This window comes from Phaethon lepturus, unplaced genomic scaffold, assembly GCF_000687285.1.
Source record: "Phaethon lepturus isolate BGI_N335 unplaced genomic scaffold, ASM68728v1 scaffold13367, whole genome shotgun sequence".
NCBI classification, from domain to species: domain Eukaryota; kingdom Metazoa; phylum Chordata; class Aves; order Phaethontiformes; family Phaethontidae; genus Phaethon; species Phaethon lepturus.
In genome coordinates, this window is record NW_010551203.1 from 141 (window position 1) to 19,726 (window position 19,586).

General features: G+C 40.1%; 1 protein-coding gene across 1 annotated transcript; it reads left to right on the top strand.

Annotated features, from left to right (window-relative positions):
- Window positions 1-309: 309 nt before the first annotated feature.
- Window positions 310-17,980, top strand: LOC104616071 (ectopic P granules protein 5 homolog; the record flags this gene model as incomplete). Its single annotated transcript, XM_010290837.1, has 13 exons — window positions 310-553; window positions 1,429-1,565; window positions 2,142-2,249; window positions 3,796-3,869; window positions 6,214-6,322; window positions 6,834-6,948; window positions 7,560-7,710; window positions 8,759-8,914; window positions 9,272-9,429; window positions 13,590-13,744; window positions 14,354-14,494; window positions 14,710-14,874; window positions 17,721-17,980. Coding segments are annotated over 13 exons (1,973 nt in total), but the record flags the coding sequence as incomplete, so codon positions are not given.
- Between the last annotated feature and the right edge of the window lie 1,606 nt (window positions 17,981-19,586).

A 19,586-nucleotide genomic window follows, 5' to 3' on the forward strand; every position in this document is an offset into this window, starting at 1 on the left:
ACAGAAGGCCATTAGGTTGGTCAGGCAGGACTTGCCCTTGGTGAAGCCATGCTGGCTGTCTCAAATCACCTCCCTGCCCTCCATGTGCCTCAGCATAGCTTCTAGGAGGATCTGCTCCATGATCCTCCCAGGCACAGAGCTGAGGCTGACAGGTTTGTCATGTTTGTCTTTTCCACCTGTGAAGCGGCACCTTTTATGAAAAGTTTGAAATCTGTTGAGAGGAGGGTTATGTCAAGACTAATTTCTGTAAGCACACTTAACCCAACAAATGACAAAGCCACTTAAATAAAATAATTGCTTTCTTTTCAGGGTGTCTGTGCAGATCAGTGCAAAGTGACAGGTCATCATCGCTACCAGACAGTGGAACTGAATGAAAGTGTGTTGGGGGAACTGAAAAAGCTGTTTGAAGCCAAAGCAGAGCACGTGCATCAGACGCTGGCGCTGCACTCGTACACCTCGGTGTTGTCCCGGTTGCAAGTGGAATCATATGTCTACAGGTTGCTCAGCAGCTCGTCCCTGCTGAGATCAGTGGCTCTTCAGCAGCAAGAACAAGGTGTGTTGCTGGTTTAGACCACTCCCCATGCTGTTTAGAGTGCCCAGCACCTTGTTCACCTGCAGTTTTGGAGTCTTGGGGTGGAATCTGTATTCTGGAGTGTTTCTGCTCTGATCCTAAAATCTGTAGATCTTATCTAGGGATCAGTGATACTTTTTTCTCACAGGAAAAACTCCAGTTCTCTTAACTTATTCACCTGGAGAATGGAAGCTGAATGCAGGCAGGAGTGCTGCCTTCTGTCTAAGCTACATACTGCCACTGGTTACTGTAGAGGAACACCAGGTGGGATGGGACACCTGGACCCCAATCTTTTGTTGTCAAAGGCAATGTTTAATATAGTCTGTTTTCCAAATTGGTTATGCACAATTCTAAAACCAGCTGGATATTTTTCCTGCTTCCTCTTGGAAGGCTATTTGAAATCTCGCAGCTCTAATACTTAGAAAACTTTTTGGTTTTTATCCTAGGTGTATTCTTTATTGGGGAATAAAGAATCAATACAACCTTTTAGCTAAAGCATTCCTCCCCCTCCCACCCTAGCTATTTATCCTTTCTAGTTCTCCTCCCTTTGCCTCCCACCTCCTGGATAGTTTATATGCATAGTAAATGGTGGTTCTTATCAAGTTTATGTTGAGGAAAGGCTTTTTATGAGAGTAACCATAGTATAGTGTCTTGTAATTAATGTTCAGTGCTTAATTATGAGTTTAAATCAAGTACTCTAAAGTTCTTTTCTGTCAGATATAGCAAGCAGCTGTGTTGAAATATCTTGGTATCTATAGATAGAGAGCAAGTTTTCTATATAGCCCCAAAACCACTACTTATGCTACTGCTCTGAGAGCTGCTCGTCAAAGCTCCTTAATTCTGTTTTCAATTTACAGTTTCAAAACAGTCAGAAAATCTTTCTTCAGACTTGAGCCACTTGAAGGAATGTATCAGCGTCCTTTTCAGTTTCACTCGCAGAGTTATCGAAGACCCTCAGTTTCAGAGTGACCTTCTTACGTGGCTGCAGAGACTGGTGAGGGAGTAAGCATGGATATAGTTGTTTGATCCAACACATGGGATGAATTCGGGAATCATTTCTGAAAGTGTTACTGTGTCTCTCACTGTCCCACGTGCAGTGATTTTTTTGGGGGTTTGCTGTACTTGAGGATCAGAATCTGTTAGTGAATCTTTAGAATGAATTCCCTTGTCTGATGAAGTTGATGGAGGTCAGCAGCATTAATGAGGACTGGCAGCTGAGCAGCTGACACTTCTCAAAGTGGACTTAATATTCATTATGCTTTTAACTTATTTTGAAATGAAAACTAATCAGACTTGTCATTTTTGAGAAACTTCTATTCTTGCTGATTTATAAATAAATTAGTTTTTAATGCAATTGCAAAGCAATTTTTCTACACCAAAGAAAACAGTTCGTGGCTTATAAGCCAAGCAAGCAGACTTTTAAATATTGTTCTCCTGTAACTTGCTCTGAAAATTGACGTTTGTTAGAAAGCATGGAAAAAGAAATGAAAAAATAGTTACTCTAGTTAGCAAGATTATAAAGGAGTGAGCCTTGAAATTGTTTACAAGTTTTTAATACACTTCCCTTTAGGTGTCTGTGTTGCAAAGAATTGGCTGTCCAGGTGACCATCTCTTTCTCTTCAACCACATCCTTCGGTGTCCAGCTGGCATCAGCGAATGGGCTTGTCCATTCATTCAGGTGTGAATGTTTAATACTTTATTGTCAGAAAGTTGGAGTGGGAGTGGAGTGAATAGGAGCAGAGAATGTCTTTTGCCTAGTCAATCCCTCATGACCGACCTCACGTTTCCATGTGTGTGGAATCATGGTAACAGTGAGGGATTTGTCAAGGGATGTATTTACCCATGTTAGCCCAACCATGAGCAGGTGAACAGGGAAACACACTTTTCATTCTTGGCTAGAGAGACTCCATGAAAGGGAGTCAAGGACTTGTGGTGTGCCTCAGAAGGCCTCATGCAGCAGCAGGTTTTGGGAGCGATCTCCAAGAAATTTAAAGAATATTTAGGCTTGAAGCAGCAACTGTATATGAGACAAGGCAAGATTGGAGGCAGCTCTGTGGTATATAAGGGATGAGGAAGAACAGATTTTCCTATCCTGCACATTGAAATGCGACTGGTTTCTCTGAGAAGTTTATTAGTTAGGTAATTTCAAGGGCAAGGGTTCATTTTTCCACTACCAGAAGGATGTTGGTGCTGGAGCGTGTCCAGAGAAGGGCAATGAAGCGGGTGACGGGTCTGGTGCACAACTCTGATGGGGAGCAGCTGAGGGAACTGGGGTTGTTCGGTCTGGGGAAGAGGAGGCTGAGGGGAGACCTTATCGCTCTCTACAACTACCTGAAAGGGGGTTGTGGCAAGGTGGGTGTTGGTCTCTTCCCCCCAGTAACTGGTGATAGGACGAGAGGAAATGGCCTCAAGTTGCGCCAGGGGAGGTTTAGACTGGATATTAGAAAAAATTTCTTTATGGAGAGGGTGGTCAAGCATTGGCACAGGCTGCCCAGGGAGGTGGTGGAGTCACCATCACTGGAAGTGTTCAAAAAACCTGTGGGATGTGGCACTTCAGGACATGGTTTAGTGGGCATGGTGGTGTTGGGCTGACGATTGGGCTTCATGATTTTAAAGGTCTTTTCCAACCTTAATGATTCTGTGATTCTGTATAGATCAGAGGGAGTGCAGATATCCAAAGGCACCAGGGTGTTCTTGCAAAGAACATTTTTGTTCCTCCAAGAGGGGAAGATGTGGGAAATCTAGCCATAGGAAAAATATTGCAGTTACACTAACACAACAAAGGCAAGCAATGAAATAAAAGGATAGAATACAATCATAGAATCATTTAGGTTGGAAAAGACCCTTAAGATCATTGAGTCCAACTGTTAACCTAACATGGTAGGATCCTAAATCCTCCTGTGCTCAACATTCCAATTTCCCCTGGTGCCCAGAAGTACACATGAAACAAAGAGGAAAGTTGTCTTTTTTGTAGAGCTTTGATATTTTTTTTTTTTTTTTAAACTCCTTTAATTTGTAGGAGTACTTCTTTTGGACAACTCCCAATATTTTGCCCCAGCAATACTTTCTCCAGGGTGTGGGCACTGTCTTTCATGGATACTTTTTAGTCTGAACAAAAAGCTAGTGAAAAATGTGAAACTCAGAATTTGAATTTCTCTGATAAAACTGATTTGCCCTTTGTTTTAGTTATTTAGATTTACTTAGACTTTTGCTTTTCATTTCAGATCAAAGTCTTGGATAACCCATCAGGTGTTTTTCATTTCATGCAGTCTCTTGCCCTGCTTATGTCTCCTGTCAAGTAAGTATGAATATGATTTTATAAATACATTCTTACTGTTTAAGAGTAGAAAACGTGACACACTACTTGTAAAACTCTGAAAGTTAATTGCAGGCAGAGTCATAAAACCAGGCACAAATAAGAGATTCACAGTTTAATTCAAACTCTTTTTACCCACTCATCTTAAAATACAGCTTTGGCAGTACGTTCTCCAGCTGTGCGCAGTACGATGCAGCTTGCTTTCAGCTGTCAAATAGCTTGTGAAGACTGACATACCCCGCATGTTTTGTTACTGTGACTTCTGAAATAGAGTTCTCGCCTTGCACGATGGCCTGTTCGTTATACTATCTCTGCGACAGAGGCCCCTGTGTGAAGGTTTTGCTAAGTTGATGTGTACACTGGTTGGGCATCTTAATTTATTTTTCATCCTCTTTTTTTTTTTTTTCCAATCTAGAAAGAATACATGGTGTTTGGAGAAGCTAGTTAATGAAATCAGTCATTAGTGAAGACTTGTATGTGCTTCAGTTAAGAAATCTTGCCCTGCCCAAATTTTAATGTCAAAGAATCAAAACTGCTGGTGTTTAGGGTTGTGATTGTGATCCTTATAGCCTGACCCTGTTTATTGGAGGCTATTGTTTTAAAGGGCTTTGTTTTCACATTTTCTGTGGAAACAAGTGTATCCTGAGGGCATGTGTGTTGCCAGTGTGTTTTGATGCTTTGTTTTGATGTGTCTTGAGCAAGGGCTAAGTTAAGGTATCTGGAGCGATGCTCTCAACTGTTGATACAAGATGTCTGTTACAGCTGCTGCATGTCAGGAACAAGTTTGAATTCTGAATTTGTTTTGTGAAATCAGTATCTTAAAACATGTATTTCATTTCTAATAAGTTCATATTATCAGATTATAAGTTCAAGGAGATCAGGAGCGTGATACTATGCTGGAGTTTTGTGGCACTGTGTGCAGAGTTCTGCTGGTACGTTTCAAGTTAGAAGGAAGTTGGATGTTACGATTTTAACTTTTTATATATATAACCTTTCTGCACGTTCGTTTAACTTGCTGGTATGCCTGAACAACTAAGCATTTATATGGTATAAAGTCTGAAAACTGGTATCCCAGACTTAAGGTGGTCTAATATATGGAACTGGAGCTGACTTGATTCAAGGCAACTCTTTCCTGGAAGGTTTTTAGTTGTGGTAGCTCAGCGTATGTAAGACCAGTCTTACTAATGTTGATGTGGTGTCCAGCTAATGCAGATATGAACGTTGTATAGTGGAGCTGGCCTGCACTCATCCTGTTTGTTGTTGGCTCACCAGGTGATAGCCTTAAATGCGTGTTGTAGAGTACCTCTTCTGAAATAATATCTCCTTCTTTTGATCTTTTTTTTCCTTTTTAAAAGGAGTTTTTGTACACATGGGCAAGAATAGTGTTACTTCTTGCCTATTTAAATGTGCTTGCTATATAGGGCTGATAGCCATTTACATTGTTCAGAATATTGCTTGGAACATCATTTACTGAACACAGCAGGTTTGTGCAAGTCTTGGAGGTTGTCAGGTCATCAAAGATCTTTTCCAACCTAAATGAGTCTATAAGATCATCAAGTCCAACAATTAATCTAACACTGCCAAGTCCACAATTAAACCATGTCTCTAAGTGTCATGGCTACAGTTCTTTCAAGTACCGCCAGGGGTGGTGACTCAACCACTTCCCTGCACAGACGGTTCCAATGCCTTCACAATCCTTTCAGTGAAGAAATTGTTCCTAACATCCAATCTAAACCTCCCCTGGTGCAACTTGAGGCTGTTTCCTCTTGTCCAGTAGGACAAGCTTGTTACTTGGGAGAAGAGACTTGACACCCACCTCACTACGACCCCCTTTCAGGTAGTTGTAGAGAGTGGTAAGGTCTTCAGCCTCCTTTTCTCCAGGCTAAACAACCCCAGTTCCCTCAGCAGCTCCTCATAGGAGGGTCTCCTCTAGACCTTTCACCAGCTGTGTCGCCTTTCTTTGGACACGTTCCAACACCTCAATGTCCTTCTGGTAGTGAACACAGTATTTGAGGTGCAGCCTCACCAGTGCCGAGTACAGGGGCACAATCACTGCCCTACTCCTGCTGGCCACACTATTGCTGATACAGGCCAGGATGCTGTTGGCCTTCTTGGCCACCTGTGCACACTGCCGGCTCATGTTCAGCCGGCTGTCAGCCAGCACCTCCAGGTCCTTTTCTGCCAGGCAGCTTTCTGACATGTATTTGTTAATTTCTTGTTCTTATATCTGGTTTTTTTTAATATCTTCTCTTAACTAAAAGATGACTTAATTCAGAATTTTTAATTTTCTCTTTTTTTCTAAACTTGACTTTTTACTTTAAATCAGAAATCGGGTGGACTTCATGTGCCATATGAAGCCAAATGAAAGGAAAAGTTCCTCTTCATCTGGGAAAGAATCTGGAAACTGGACCCTGGTAGATGAAGGAGGAGAAGAGGTACAGCAAATAACTTTTTTTTTTTTTTCTTTTTATGCTTTTGCTCAAGGTTGTTGTATTGATTTTTGTGAAATGGAGGAAGAAAAGCTGACTACTTCAGTTAAAAAGCATCAGTCAAAATTTAGATCTATTTTACTCTGCTTGTATGTCTGGATACAGCTGTAGATAGTGGAGCTTCTGGGAATGTGTATTAATAGATAGAATTTAAAGATGTGAGCTATGGCATGCAAAAGGAGCATGGAAGCAGACATATGGTTGAATAGGTGCTTTCCTTTGGAAGCTGGTTTGGACTGACATAGCGTTGCCTCTAGTTCTATTTCCTTGCTGATGAGGGCTTTTATGTAGAAATACCCACAGAAAAAGAATTTAGAAGCTTGTGTGTGTATGGGAAGGAGAGTTGATTTGTATTTTGTTTTCCTCTTACAAGCAAACTGTTATCAGTACAATAGTGAAGCCCTTTTACCACGCCTTTTATTGTAAAGCTACTAAAAGCGACTGTATTTGTCTATAGGATGAGGATCCTGAGACAAGCTGGATTCTGCTTTTGGAAGATGACTTGATTGCCCTGTTGTCACAGTTTCCATTTCATGAACTCTTTCAGCAGTTCCTTGGGTTTAAGTCTGGAGGTAAATCAGCTGCTAAAGAGTTATTCTTCATTTTGCTTACGTTAATTGTATTAATGACTAAAACTGCCAAGAATGCTACTGCATTATGAGAGTCTCTGAGTGAAGTAATAATGAACCTCTGCAACAACTCACAGACTAAATAGATGAGATGGAAGTGTATGCCATGTGTATGGAATAATTTAAAAACTTACCAGCAGTACTAGCATGGAAAATGTTGGAGTCCTTTCCCTTAGTTTTGATCTGCTCTGAGGTTATACTCAGAACTTACTTTTCCCTTTTGCCTCTTATGGTAATGCTATAGTGATTTCTTTTTTTTGTTCCCCCTGTAATTATTTATTCATTCTTTATTTTGCTAAATCTCTGGATAAGTACATGAAGATAATTGCTTGCTAGAGGTCTTGTAATCTGCATAGTTTTTTTGTACTTTCATACTTAACAGGTATTTATTGTTGATTTCATAAACAAAACATAAATTTCAGTTCACTATATAGCCAGCAAGCAATGAGCCATTTGACATCTATATGGTGAATTGTTGCTTTGAGTGCTTGTTAAGTTACTTAAAATTCAGATTCACACTTTTTTTGAGACTTATTTTTCTGTCTCGGTCATAGGTGCTTATTTTCCTGAAAAAACAACTCCCCAGGAGATGATGAAGATTTTTGCTTTTGCAAACTCCTTAGTGGAACTTCTGTCTGCGGGGTTAGAAACATTTAACAGAGCACGCTACCGACAGTTTGTGAAGCGAATTGGTCAGCTGATCAAGTAAGAGACTATTTTCTCTGTGATTTGATTACGTTTTTTTTATACAGTCTGGTTTAAGTTCAGAGTTGAAAAAAAAAAAAAACCACCCACCCAAAAAAACCAAAACCCAGAAAACAAAAACAAAACCCACCCAAAACAACAAAACAAAACAACTACCAAACAAGCAAAAAAACCCAAACCCCACTAACAAAAACAAACAAAACCCCCAAACAGCTCTTGAGTAGATTCTGCTCTGAGACTTGGTCAGTTTAGGGTTAGCCAGTCTGGGAATCTGAAATCCCAGGGTCCTTGATTCTAAAGCTGCCTATGAAGTGGGGAATTGCAGAATCTAAATGCTGTGGGTACAAAGGAGCGGGGTGAGCTGTGGAACACCAGGCTGACTTCCATCAGGGATGTGCTTAGGCTTGTCTTGGAAAGTCACTGAAATCCAACAAGCAGTTTCTCGAATCACCCCTATTTATAACTGGTGTTACTGCTTTCTTTCTGTTACCCAAAATTGTGTTAGGGCTTTTAATTTGCTCCCTGAAAATCATCATATTATTGCAGTAAGCAAATGTAATTGAAACCTAAAAGTTGCTCTTTATTTTTAAATCTCTAGCAATCACTTTATATGGCTTCTATGAGTGTGTTTTCAAGGGGGGGATACAGTTAAATCAGAAACAAAATACATGTTTTTCTTTGTGTTAGTAGAGCAGTAACTTTCTCAATATAATTATTCCTGGCTGAGCTTTGGCATATACTGCTGTTTCATCATGTAGTATTATCTTAAGGCTCCAAAGTTTGTACACAAACTCATTTGGTATAAGAGAATATTATGCATTGTTTGTTTGCAAAACCAAGGAAGGATAACACAGGAATTTAGACTCACCCTGTCTGAAGAGGGGAGGGAAATGCTATTTATATGGAAATCTCTGGAAACCAGAGGACAAAGGATTGAACCTGTCTCTTGCAACTTGGAACACTCTGATCTAGTTGCACTTGTCTGTGTTTTCATATGGTGATGACATACTTAATGATCCTTTTTCGACTTGTTTGTTCTGCTGTGTAGGATGACACTTTGTCATGTGAGTGACCACTGGTCCCAATACGTTAGCAGCAATACACAATATGGATCAGTAGGGCATCCCTACTCTGTGGAAAAATTGCAACTGGAGTTTGATGAGCTGTTTTTTAGAGCTGTTCTACATGTTCTGAAGGCAAAAAGGTAGGCTGTCCCATGTGATTGATACTGGCTTCATCTTGGAGGAGTTAGGTATTTGAAACTGGGATTTGCAGTAGCTTCAAATACATAATGGTTTAAACAAGACTGCAATATGCAGGATTTTTCAGCATATTGATAGTATTAAGATGGGGAGGAATTACGCCTTGAATTCTAGCATATGACAGAAGCTCTGAGGACTTGTCAATTCAGGATGAGGTTGATTCAGAATTTGAGATGCTAAGACACATCCCCACATTCCTAATTCTGTTACAGGGCAGAGATGTGGGTGTATGTCTGCTTTTCAAATGTTAGGATTTATCAGGGTGAAACTGCTTCTGTCTGCCTTTTCAAATCCAACAGGTTGGGAGTCTGGTTATTCATGTCTGAGATGCCTTACGGAACCTTATCCAGCAACATGCTTTGGAGGCTCTTTTTTGTCATGCACTGTGCAGAGAGTGAGCACCTGGAAAAACTCTGCTCTACTTTGCAACCTGCTGACTGCAAACAAAGACTCAAAGGTAGAATTCCTACACTCGGAACCAATTCTAATCAATTTGGCTACTGCTGCATCAGCTACGGTTTTAATTCTTTGCATGTTCCATTGTTAAATACGCCCTCAGCAGCATGACTGGTCCAGAGGCCTTAGAAGAGACTTGGGCAGTTCGTGGTCTTCCAGTACTTGTTTACCCAAACTGTCATTTTAACAGGAATTGTTGGATCTACTGTTATTTTAGTTTTCTCTCTGACAGTGACTGCTTACTGGCTGCTTCAGAGAGCTCCAAGAGTGCCATGCAGTAGGTACATCTTGTGTATTCTCATATCACGTCCCATCTTGACTTTTGATAATATTTGGAGAGTGAGATTTAACTCCTAAAATACAAAATTTCGTATCACGTAGAGTTGGTGGTGGGTTTTTTTTTTGTTTGTGGTTTTTTTTGTGAGCTGTTGATAGCTCTATAAATACTCTGGTCCTCCTTTTTTTTCTCCTTGAACTTGCTAGTTTTGGCTTCAGTAACTTCCATTGTGGATGATCTCCTTATCTTCCACAACCACAGGTGTTTCCCTTATCTTAAGCCTTTTTTTGATGCTTTTCTTGTCCTATATGCCACCTTTTCTTTCTATTTCCTCTTGACTTCTGTCCTGTGTTGATCTCCACAGTGGTTTTGGTGGCTTCAGCTACAGCAGAGTTATTTAGAAGCCAGCTGGAATGCTATTTTCCCTTTGCTGCTGCCTTCATGGAAAATATTTCTGAACTTGATTGACAGGGAGACAGGTAAACAAAGCAGTAACTCACTACTTCACAGCGTCTTTGCTGTCTTCAGGGAGAGCAAATCTCACACTCAGTCAGTTTTACTTTTCAGCTAGCTGGTAGCCCAGCTAGCTGCCACCACATCAACCGAGTCTTTTGATGGAGAAGTAAAAGAAAGTGGTGATCTTGAGAGGTTACTGAGCATATTGACTCTGTGCAAGTTCAGCTACTCTTTAAGGCAATTTATGCAGAACGGGAGAGGGATATCAAGACTGTAGCTGTGTATACTCTATGAAGTCTCATCTGGTTTGGCTGGCAAGTGCTAATCAGTAACAATTACACTGTTTCAGCAGGACTGTGTTTTATTTATGTTTTTGCAAGGAATTTTTACTGCATCTCAAACACAGACAATGTAATATGATATGGTGGGTTGCAGCTCTGACAGTAACAAACACTAAATTTTATTTTTGTTTTGTTCAGGGTTTGTTTTGCTTTTAGCTAACTTCTCTGTTTTAAAGTCCCTGGTATGCTGATGCAGGATATTTTTATCCTCTTCATTCTTCTCGATGGTTATGTCAGCACAATACTATTTTTCACAAATGTCTAGACAGGGAATATCAACAGTTCTTTCAGTGAAATCCATCTAATCATCTGAAATGGCTTTTTTTGACTGACACAGACTAAAATAATGCTGACTTAATTTCCTGTAATTTATACCCTAGAAGACCACGGCATTAACATTCTCTTGGGAAAGAACCTTTTTTTATTGATTTCCTGTCCCAAACTAAGTTTGTGAAGTGTTAAGTGGTGAATCTACAGGTGGTAGCAAGCCTTGGTAATTGATGGAAGCTTTAGGCTTGCACGTATAGAGGTGGGAGCATAGTCACTTTTAAGGGATAGGTAGAAATAACACGATAAAATGGAGTGCAGTGATGGAGCTGCACTTACTAGGATGACCTCTGGACTATGAGAGCTACCAGATAAAAAATAAACCCCTGGGGAAATATGGGAAGTCTGGTTACCTCATGTAATCTTGAGTGGAATTGTGCTTGTCATTGACTATGTGTGTTCCACAGTAATGACCTAGTAGTTTCTTCTTGATGTTGGATACATGTGTGAGTACAAACATGTGTTCTCTGTAAGCCTTATAAATATAGGATTAACAGTTTTATCTTTGCTTCCATTGCAGTTGGCAATAAGAACCTGCACAACAGCATTTCTGGTTACAGTTTCTTTACTGCCATTACCAAGATTTGAGGAGCCACTAATTTTTAGGGTCTTTCTGAACTTGAATTGTAGTGTCATCAAATGTGCAGAGGAGGAAGGGAATTGTCTCGAGAAGCAAGTGTGTGGTGAAGATGTCGTTGCTCCACTGTGAGACAGTAGGATTTAGGTGGAGTCTGTTGTCTTCCCTTCTTCCTTGTCCCCATCCTTCAGTCTCAAGCTATGGCTTAGTGTGGGTTTGAGGTTGGTGTGGGGTCTGTGTGTGGAGCCCACAGGTGACCCCAGGTACAGTGAGGAGGAAAGTGCAGCTGAAGCAGGAAGCTGTGAGATTGCAGAGCTGTGACTTGCAGAAGAGAAGGTCTAGTGCACATCTGCTCAGCAGCTGATACCAGCCCTCCTCCTCCCCCCTTCTATTGTCTTTGTCTTTAACTTCCCAGATCCCGTTTTTCTCTTCTGTCCCCCTCCAAACCCCTTCTCTGTTGGTTAGCTCGTCTATGCCTAAAGAAACACAGACGCACACATTGCGCTGCTAATATGACAATTGCTGTCATAGTCATCCGTTACTTGCGCGTCCTAACCCTTCCCCATGCTGTGGGTTATTCTGCTCTGCCTTTATATATAGTAATGGGATGGTCCTTTTTTTTTTTTTGTCCTTCTGCATTACTGTAACCCCCCAAACACAACAACAACAACCACCACCAATGCTCTGTAACTTCTTCTATAAATGTAAAATAGATAAAAGGTAGCATTAGGAAAGGGAGATGAATGGATGAGACATCCTATGTATGTCTATTCTATCTATCAGGAGTGTACTTTATCTTACTATATGAAGAAACTCTGCTTAAATTGCACAATCCTGTAGCACACTGTTCATGAGATGTTTGGGCTGTACAAAGTCTGACCTTCTCAGGTTGAAGTACAGTTGCAAAATTCTTGAAAGCCCTTAAAATAGAATGTAACCTAAGTGGAAGTGTTTAATCACAAGCATGCTGAGCACATGCCTGTGTAGATTAAGTAGTCAAGTGCCACAATGAGTGCTTTTTCAGTGTATTCAACTGCTATAAGATCACTGTAAACAGTGTTTACTGGCATGTTATGCTTCAGAGTAAGCAGACCACTCTCCAAACCATTTTACAGCTGAAATGCAGCTTTCAATGCTTGTTTTGCTGCACAGACACTATTTGAAATTATTTGGAAGAAATAAAAATTATTTGAAAGTCCTGTACAGGTTTCTTTGTACCCTTGCCTTCCTGTTGTTGCCCACCCTGAGGAATTAAATGTTTATTTGCATTTGGCAACATCTCACTATTGGATTTAAAGAGAAATCATGCCTTGAATTCAAGTAAAAGCATCTCTTAACCTTACTGTCCTGTGGAACTTCACTTCTCTGTTTTCAGAGAGTGAAAAATACTCCAAACAAGGGAGATTGCAGAGCTGTGGCTTGCAGCAGAGAAGGTGGGAAACAAGTTTTTTTCCCAAACAAGTGCATTCTGTAATTTTTTTTTTCTTGTATTGAGTTTGAGAATCTGAAACTGACCTTTCCTTGTAACTCTTGGACATAATCTAGGCCCAGGGCTAGACGCTTGAAGTATTTTTATTTGTAATCGGCATAGAATGATCTCCGCAGTTTTAATTGCTGCTTGAGATCATGGTATGTGGGATTGGCAGAGTCTCAGTTTGATCAAAACCTCTCTGCTGTGCTTGGGTGGGCTTGGTTTTAATCTTCTCTTGACTGTGTGTTGATTAAAACTAGAATTGTTTCATATAATTTGGACTTAATCTGTGGAATTAATTGCTCCAATATGTAATGGAAGCCAAAATCGTGATAACATTTTTAAAAAGCAAAAAGATTCAAGCAGTTCTTCCTGTGGATGATTGACATCGCATAGTTAAAATAATATTAAAAATTGAATTCCAGCTGTGCTTGAAGCAGTTTTAGCTTTCATTATGAATTACTAGCATATTTACTGAATCATATGGGCTCACTGCTTATTATGGTGTTTCTTGCATGTTATTTTAAAGCAGCTGGTACCAGTCACTTCTGAAGAGAGGATACTAATTTACAGGCTTCCAGTGATGATAATTGCTTTGTCACCGATTCCTTCTCTGGGACTGGACCGTGAATAAATGTGTAAATGTTGATGATGTGTGTCCTTTAACACTTCTTTTATCATGTTTCTCTCATGTGACTTTTTTTTTCCCTAGACCCAGAACACCTTGAAAATTTTGAAAAATATCTCAAATCAATGAACTGCTCGGAAGAAATTTGTCTGCTCACCACATTTGCTCAGATGGCACAAACCAAGCGGGCTGATGTTGATGAGGATTTTATCAAAATAATTGTTCTGGAGATATATGAGGCGAGTAACATGCCTGATCCATTCTGGGAAAGGATGAATGTCCTGTTTTTCTTTCTAACAGTGGAAGGTGTGAAACATTCATGGCTTCTGTAGTTTGTTCTGCCATGGAACTAAGAAAGTGCTACTTCTGAGGCTTATAATCTCGTACTGAATTACAACAGGATGAAGTGCATCTCCTTCTGGGAGGAAGAACAGCTTTTCTGTGGACCAAGCCAGAATGAAACAAATGAATGAAAATGTATTTCTTTTGCTTTATTTTTCTCATTCAGGTCTAACTTATAGCTCTGAAATTCCTTGTGTGGTGTTTTTTCTGTTGTAGTGTGTAGTTTTTTTGGTTTGGTGGTGGTGATTTGTTTGTTTGTTTGTTTGTTTGTTTTAGTGTGTGTGTGGTATTGTTCCTATGTTTAGTTTTAGACTTTGTTTTTGGCACTGTGACATAATCATTTCCTTATCTTCTAGGGCAGTCAGTTTTGGTTTTAATATTGGCATTTATCAACTTCGTCCGGGATAAACCAAGAGCAATTTGGTTCTGTATTTTCCAGAAGATGTTTTATGGTGGTGACAGTGAATGCCAGCCGTAACCTGTAACCTCTCTGCTCATCTTCTCAGGTGTCTTATGTTAGTCTTTCCACAAGAGAAACATTTTCAAAAGTTGGTCGAGAACTCTTGGGAGCAATTGCCAGCATCCATACGCAGATTATTTCTGTACTGCTGGATCGAGTTAGAGAGACCATCGAGAAAGTTGGGATGGTAAGTGCTAAGGTCTATCATTTGAAGCAGGCACCCAGTTAAAACAAGAGGCTGTCCCAGACTGTGTTACAAGATATGGTTTGGTATGAATGGATTGTTTTAAAGACTTGGCCCTGTTTTTTTTGATCATATCACTCTTTGAGATAGAAGGGCGTAGTTCTGATTATTGTTGCATACTGAGTACTGATTAGCCTTTTTCTTTTCTGCCCTCAAAGGTTTCTTTATATCTGTTCAAAGAACTGCCGTTGTACCTGTGGAAGCCTTCTTCATCTGAGATAGCGCTGATTCGTGACTGGTTATTAAATTACAGTCTAACAACAGTGGAGAATAAACTAGCCTGCATTATCTTGGAAGGGCTAAACTGGGGATTTGGTGAGCATGTACGTATTAAAAACAGGAGGCCTGAACTTGGTCAGGGACTATAACTGGATTTGAAAACAGTTAATTACATGCTATTTATTAACTTCACAATAACGTTGCATCATTTTGCCTGAGGATTTGCTTGTGTTGCTTCCTTATAGTGCTGCAGCTGAGATTAAAAGAGATATTTGAGCTGGAGTATCCCCTCTCTAAACAAGGGGAAACAGGTGACAGGACAATTTTTGTGAGTCACTACGTTAAGATATCTGTGGCTGCAGAAATAGAGGAATCCTCCAAGAAGTGTGTATGAGACTGGTGTGACTGTAGTTTGCAGGCTGGTATCCAGATACGTTTTTCACAATGCAAGAAAACTAATGATTGAAACTAGAGATTTCAAAGCCCTGAGCTTTATTTAATGATAGGAAAATATTCCATAAAACAGGCTACTCCAGGAGCTCCATCAGTTCAGGATCCAATCGAGGGTGAATGCTTTTTCAGAGAGAAAGAGAAATAGATTGGGGGAAAAATCCTGTTGCCTGTGTTCAGTGATCCATTTTAGCATTATAATTTATGCTTTTGACCATACTGAACTCTTAGCTTTGCTGTGCTAATACTTGTACATGAAAACTGCCTTACTTTTCCTCCCTATTTCTTGATGACACGTGAAGACAGAGGAATGGTAGGGAAAAATTAACTGTGAGGTCTTTGCTGTGCAATAACAGTGTCATGTCTGTACCCTTTGATATGGTGAAAATAGTTCTTTAATATGGCAGTTGGTAAGAGGATTTATCATGTTTCTTCGTATCAAAACATAGTATTTTTTTGGTTTTGTGTTTTAAAGGCAAGATTTCCAGTGTCTGTACCATGTAATTTAAAATGCCATCTATAGATCTTTGGCTTAATTGTTATAAATCCACCAAATAAACATGAGAAGTGATTATGGTCACTTTTTTCAGGAAATAATCTAGCTGTTGAGCTTTGTATTGCCCAATGTGAGCTCATTGTTCTTCAATGTTGCACTGAAATTTTTCTTACTGGCCAAGATTTTGCCTAGGTGTTACAATACTTAATCTCTTTATGGCTGTTCAAATTAAGATTTATTTCTCCGTAGTACAACTGAATGATGCAGTTGTAGAGACCTTTTAAATGAGGCAAAGTTGTGTCATATGATTCTGTTCTTAGCAGGATGCTCTTCATCTGGATCCAGCTGTCCATTCTGAAGTTGCATTGATGGTCCTGGAAGCATATCACAAATATCTCTCCCAGAAACCATATGCTGGGCTGCTTTCTGAAAGCATAAAACAGGTATTCCTTCAAAATTACAGGGAGTAGCTTGTTGATAGTGACAGATAGGAAAAACTGCAGGCCAAGACTTTATTTTCTTTTTTCTTTTTAAAAGCTATGCTATCTTGATACTACTAGAACATTATAATATACCAACTCTCAGTATTTTTGCACCCGCAGGCCTATTTGAAGATCCTGTTAGACTTACGTTGAACACTTACATGAGAAATAGAAATTTTAAATCTGGCCCCCTTGTAGGTTTGCATTATTATGCAGTCTGTAGTTGGATAGTTGCAAACTTCTTGCAAAGCATCCTTTACTCATGTGGAGTTGGCCAGTACTTGCTTAATGAAAGGATACTCACTATTGCTGGCAAACATAAGAGACATCCTTCCTGTGTCTCCAGCTCTTAGTCTTACCTTATTTAAAGACTTAAGATTTTAGGAACTTTTCAGTAATGATCAGTGCTGTGTTACCTGAACACCCTACAAACATTTATTACATTGATTTTTACAGCACACTGGTGACTGAGGGAAGGTATGGCTCCAAGTTACAGAAGGGGAATGGAAGGATAGAAAGATCAAGGTTAAAAATCCCTTTTTTGGATATTCAGTCCAAGATGCTTCTATTTATTTATTCAGAGCTTTTAGCAATGTGTTGTGCTTTTGCCTTCTCAGTATTTCTTGTTCAGTGCTTTCTCCTCCTCTCCTCCCCTGTGCTTTTTTTCCCCAGTCTTCCCACATTTTAAATGTTCTTTATTGTCTCTGCTCTTTTCTGACTTGCTTCTCTGCACTACTTAATCATGGTTTGTTGTCTTGTGCCAGCTAGATGAGTTCTCTTTTTAAGCCTATTTCAGCCTTGGTTGCCACTTGTATTGGTGAATCTGTCCTGACGTCTATGAGCTGGTAACTGGAATTTGGGAGAAAATAATGCTTAGGTTCTTGTATAGCCACTCAGAGCGGGTGAAATATCTGTGGTGACTCCCAGCTCTGCAATTTACACTGATCTGTCAGTGTACAATATTTTTTCCCAGAGATCTATAATTCCTTCTGATCTAGGCAAGGTCTTCATAATAATGGACACATGTACACAACACAGAGACTCTGCCTGTCCACATTACAGACCTCTTTCTAAGGAGAGGCTGCCAGGTTTTAGGCTCTTTATTTACACATGTTATTTTTGTATCTATATTTTTTTGTTTTCCTTTCACTAGCAGTCTTAAGCATTACTGAAGGTTGTTTGTGAGGGTTTTTTTAAGTAGTAAAAATAAAATTTAATCTGACACCAATACCTAATTTGGAAAACTTTAGCCAGTATAGGTTGATCACCTTTATCAAAAGGGATGGCGGTGGGGAGAGGGGTGGTGGAAATGAAGGCCATAGAAACAGAGACTTCAGATAAACTTAATTGGTGGTGCTACATGGTGTGTCTGAAAAATAACTACTGTTGCTCTGACCTGGTGTCACGGTGTTGTGATAGAAGAGGAAACTCATCCAAGCTGACCCAAGTCCTAGACTAGTGCCGTGTGTGCTGTAGTGTGGCTGTGCTGCCTCTCATTCCTGTTACTGCTGCTTTGTTCCAGGTCTCCTACTTAGCCAGCATTGTTCGTTATGGAGAAACACCAGAGACTTCCTTTAATCAGTGGGCATGGGGTTTGATTTTGAGGTTAAAGCTTCACAGAAATGACCGTGGCATGCAACATGGCTGGCCTGCGATCCCTGTGTCTGACAGTGTGCTCGACATGACGGAGTCGGTCACGCTTCACCCCCTCCTGAAGGCTGTTAAAGCAGGCATCCCTATCGGCTGTTATCTGGCGCTGGCAATGACCGCTTTAGGTCACAGGTAAGTGTGCTTTTTCATGTTTGCCTTGGGTGCACGGCCCCAGTGAGTGAGCAGCCTACCTAATGATGAACTGAGGGCTATTAACCTCTTTATGCATGTTAAAGAATAAAGGACTTCTGATGCAAGGGGTTGAGCAGTCTTTCAGGGACTGTAGTTGCAAACAACGTGCCTTTTATTTTGCTAATACTATTTTTTGCCATCTGCATGTTAGGCTCAAAATAGTCATTAGAAATAGTATTGAAACTAAGGGGCTAGTGTGATTGCTATGGACAGGAATAACCTTCAACCACGCTTACTAAAAGGGTTGTTCTACAGGTAATTTTTTTTTAGCAGGGCTGCAGCAGGGCAGTCAGAAAATAGTGAGGAGAAAAAAACCCCATTCATGCTGGTAATGATAAATAGAGAACTTCACAACCTTGATACTGAATCTCCTAGCCCTGACTGTGTTCCAACACAGTCTTTTCCAGTTCTTTCATCTGGTTTGTAGGTAAGGCTTTTGGACATACTCAACTAGTATATTTGATTAAGGTACAGAACCTCGGATAGGTTTATCAATCTCTGTCAGGTCTGTTTTCCCTGAATCTGTGATCTCTTTAATTATCTATTCAAAATTATCACTAACTTGTTTTCTGCATGTAATACTGCTTTACTCTTTAAAGAAAAATTGCCTTGTCTTTCTTCTCCTCCTTCCCCAAGCCATCGGTTGATGCTAAGGTTATGCCATAGATACATACGTGCTTCTTCGAAGCACTGGAATAATTTGAGACTGGTAGGAAGGTATTGTGGCTTGAGAGTGGAAATTTTTACATGACTTCGAGCATTGAATGAAAACCAAGGAACCTCTGTATTTCTATGGTGCACCCCCCAGCCCTCCAAACACTCTGGCCTTGTGAAGTACCATTTAACGTCCTTCTTCTATCTAAAAACCAACACTGATATTTATCACATGCAGAAGTTCAAGGCCAGTTATGTTAATGAGCAGAAGAATCAAAATGCTGTACTGTATGCTAGTGACTTAATATAATATTTCATTTTCATAACCTCAGAGTAGACATAGGATTAATGTTTCACATCTTTTCCAAATGTGCAACCCTTCTCAGTTAGCAAAACTTGATGCAGAGCAATGTACCAAGTAAGTTGCCACTAGTAAGAGGCTAGTAAGGATTCATCTCAGCTGACTGCAGCCATCTAAGTACATACTGTAAGGAAACCCTCTGAGCTCCATCTATAGGTAATAAAGAAAGATGTCCAGTGCATCATCCATCCTGAGGAGATGTCAAAGTGTCAAAGCTAGATAATATGAAACTCCCTCTGTAGGGTTTTCCTTTGCCTGGAGAGGGAGGCTAGTTGGCTAGGTTAAGCAAGAACACTGAGCTTTAAATTGATTGAAACTTGATGGATGAAGACCCCCATCCCCAGTGATTTTTGGAAGACAGGACACAAACCCCCACAGAAGGGCAGGAAATACTTACCAAATCTGTCAGCAATTGAATGATTCCTACAGCTGAAGAAAAAACTCTCTGGATTTAGCTGTTTAGGATTTCAAAGATAAGTGTAAAGATATGTCCTTACATCTCCATTCACACACACACACACCCCCCCCCAC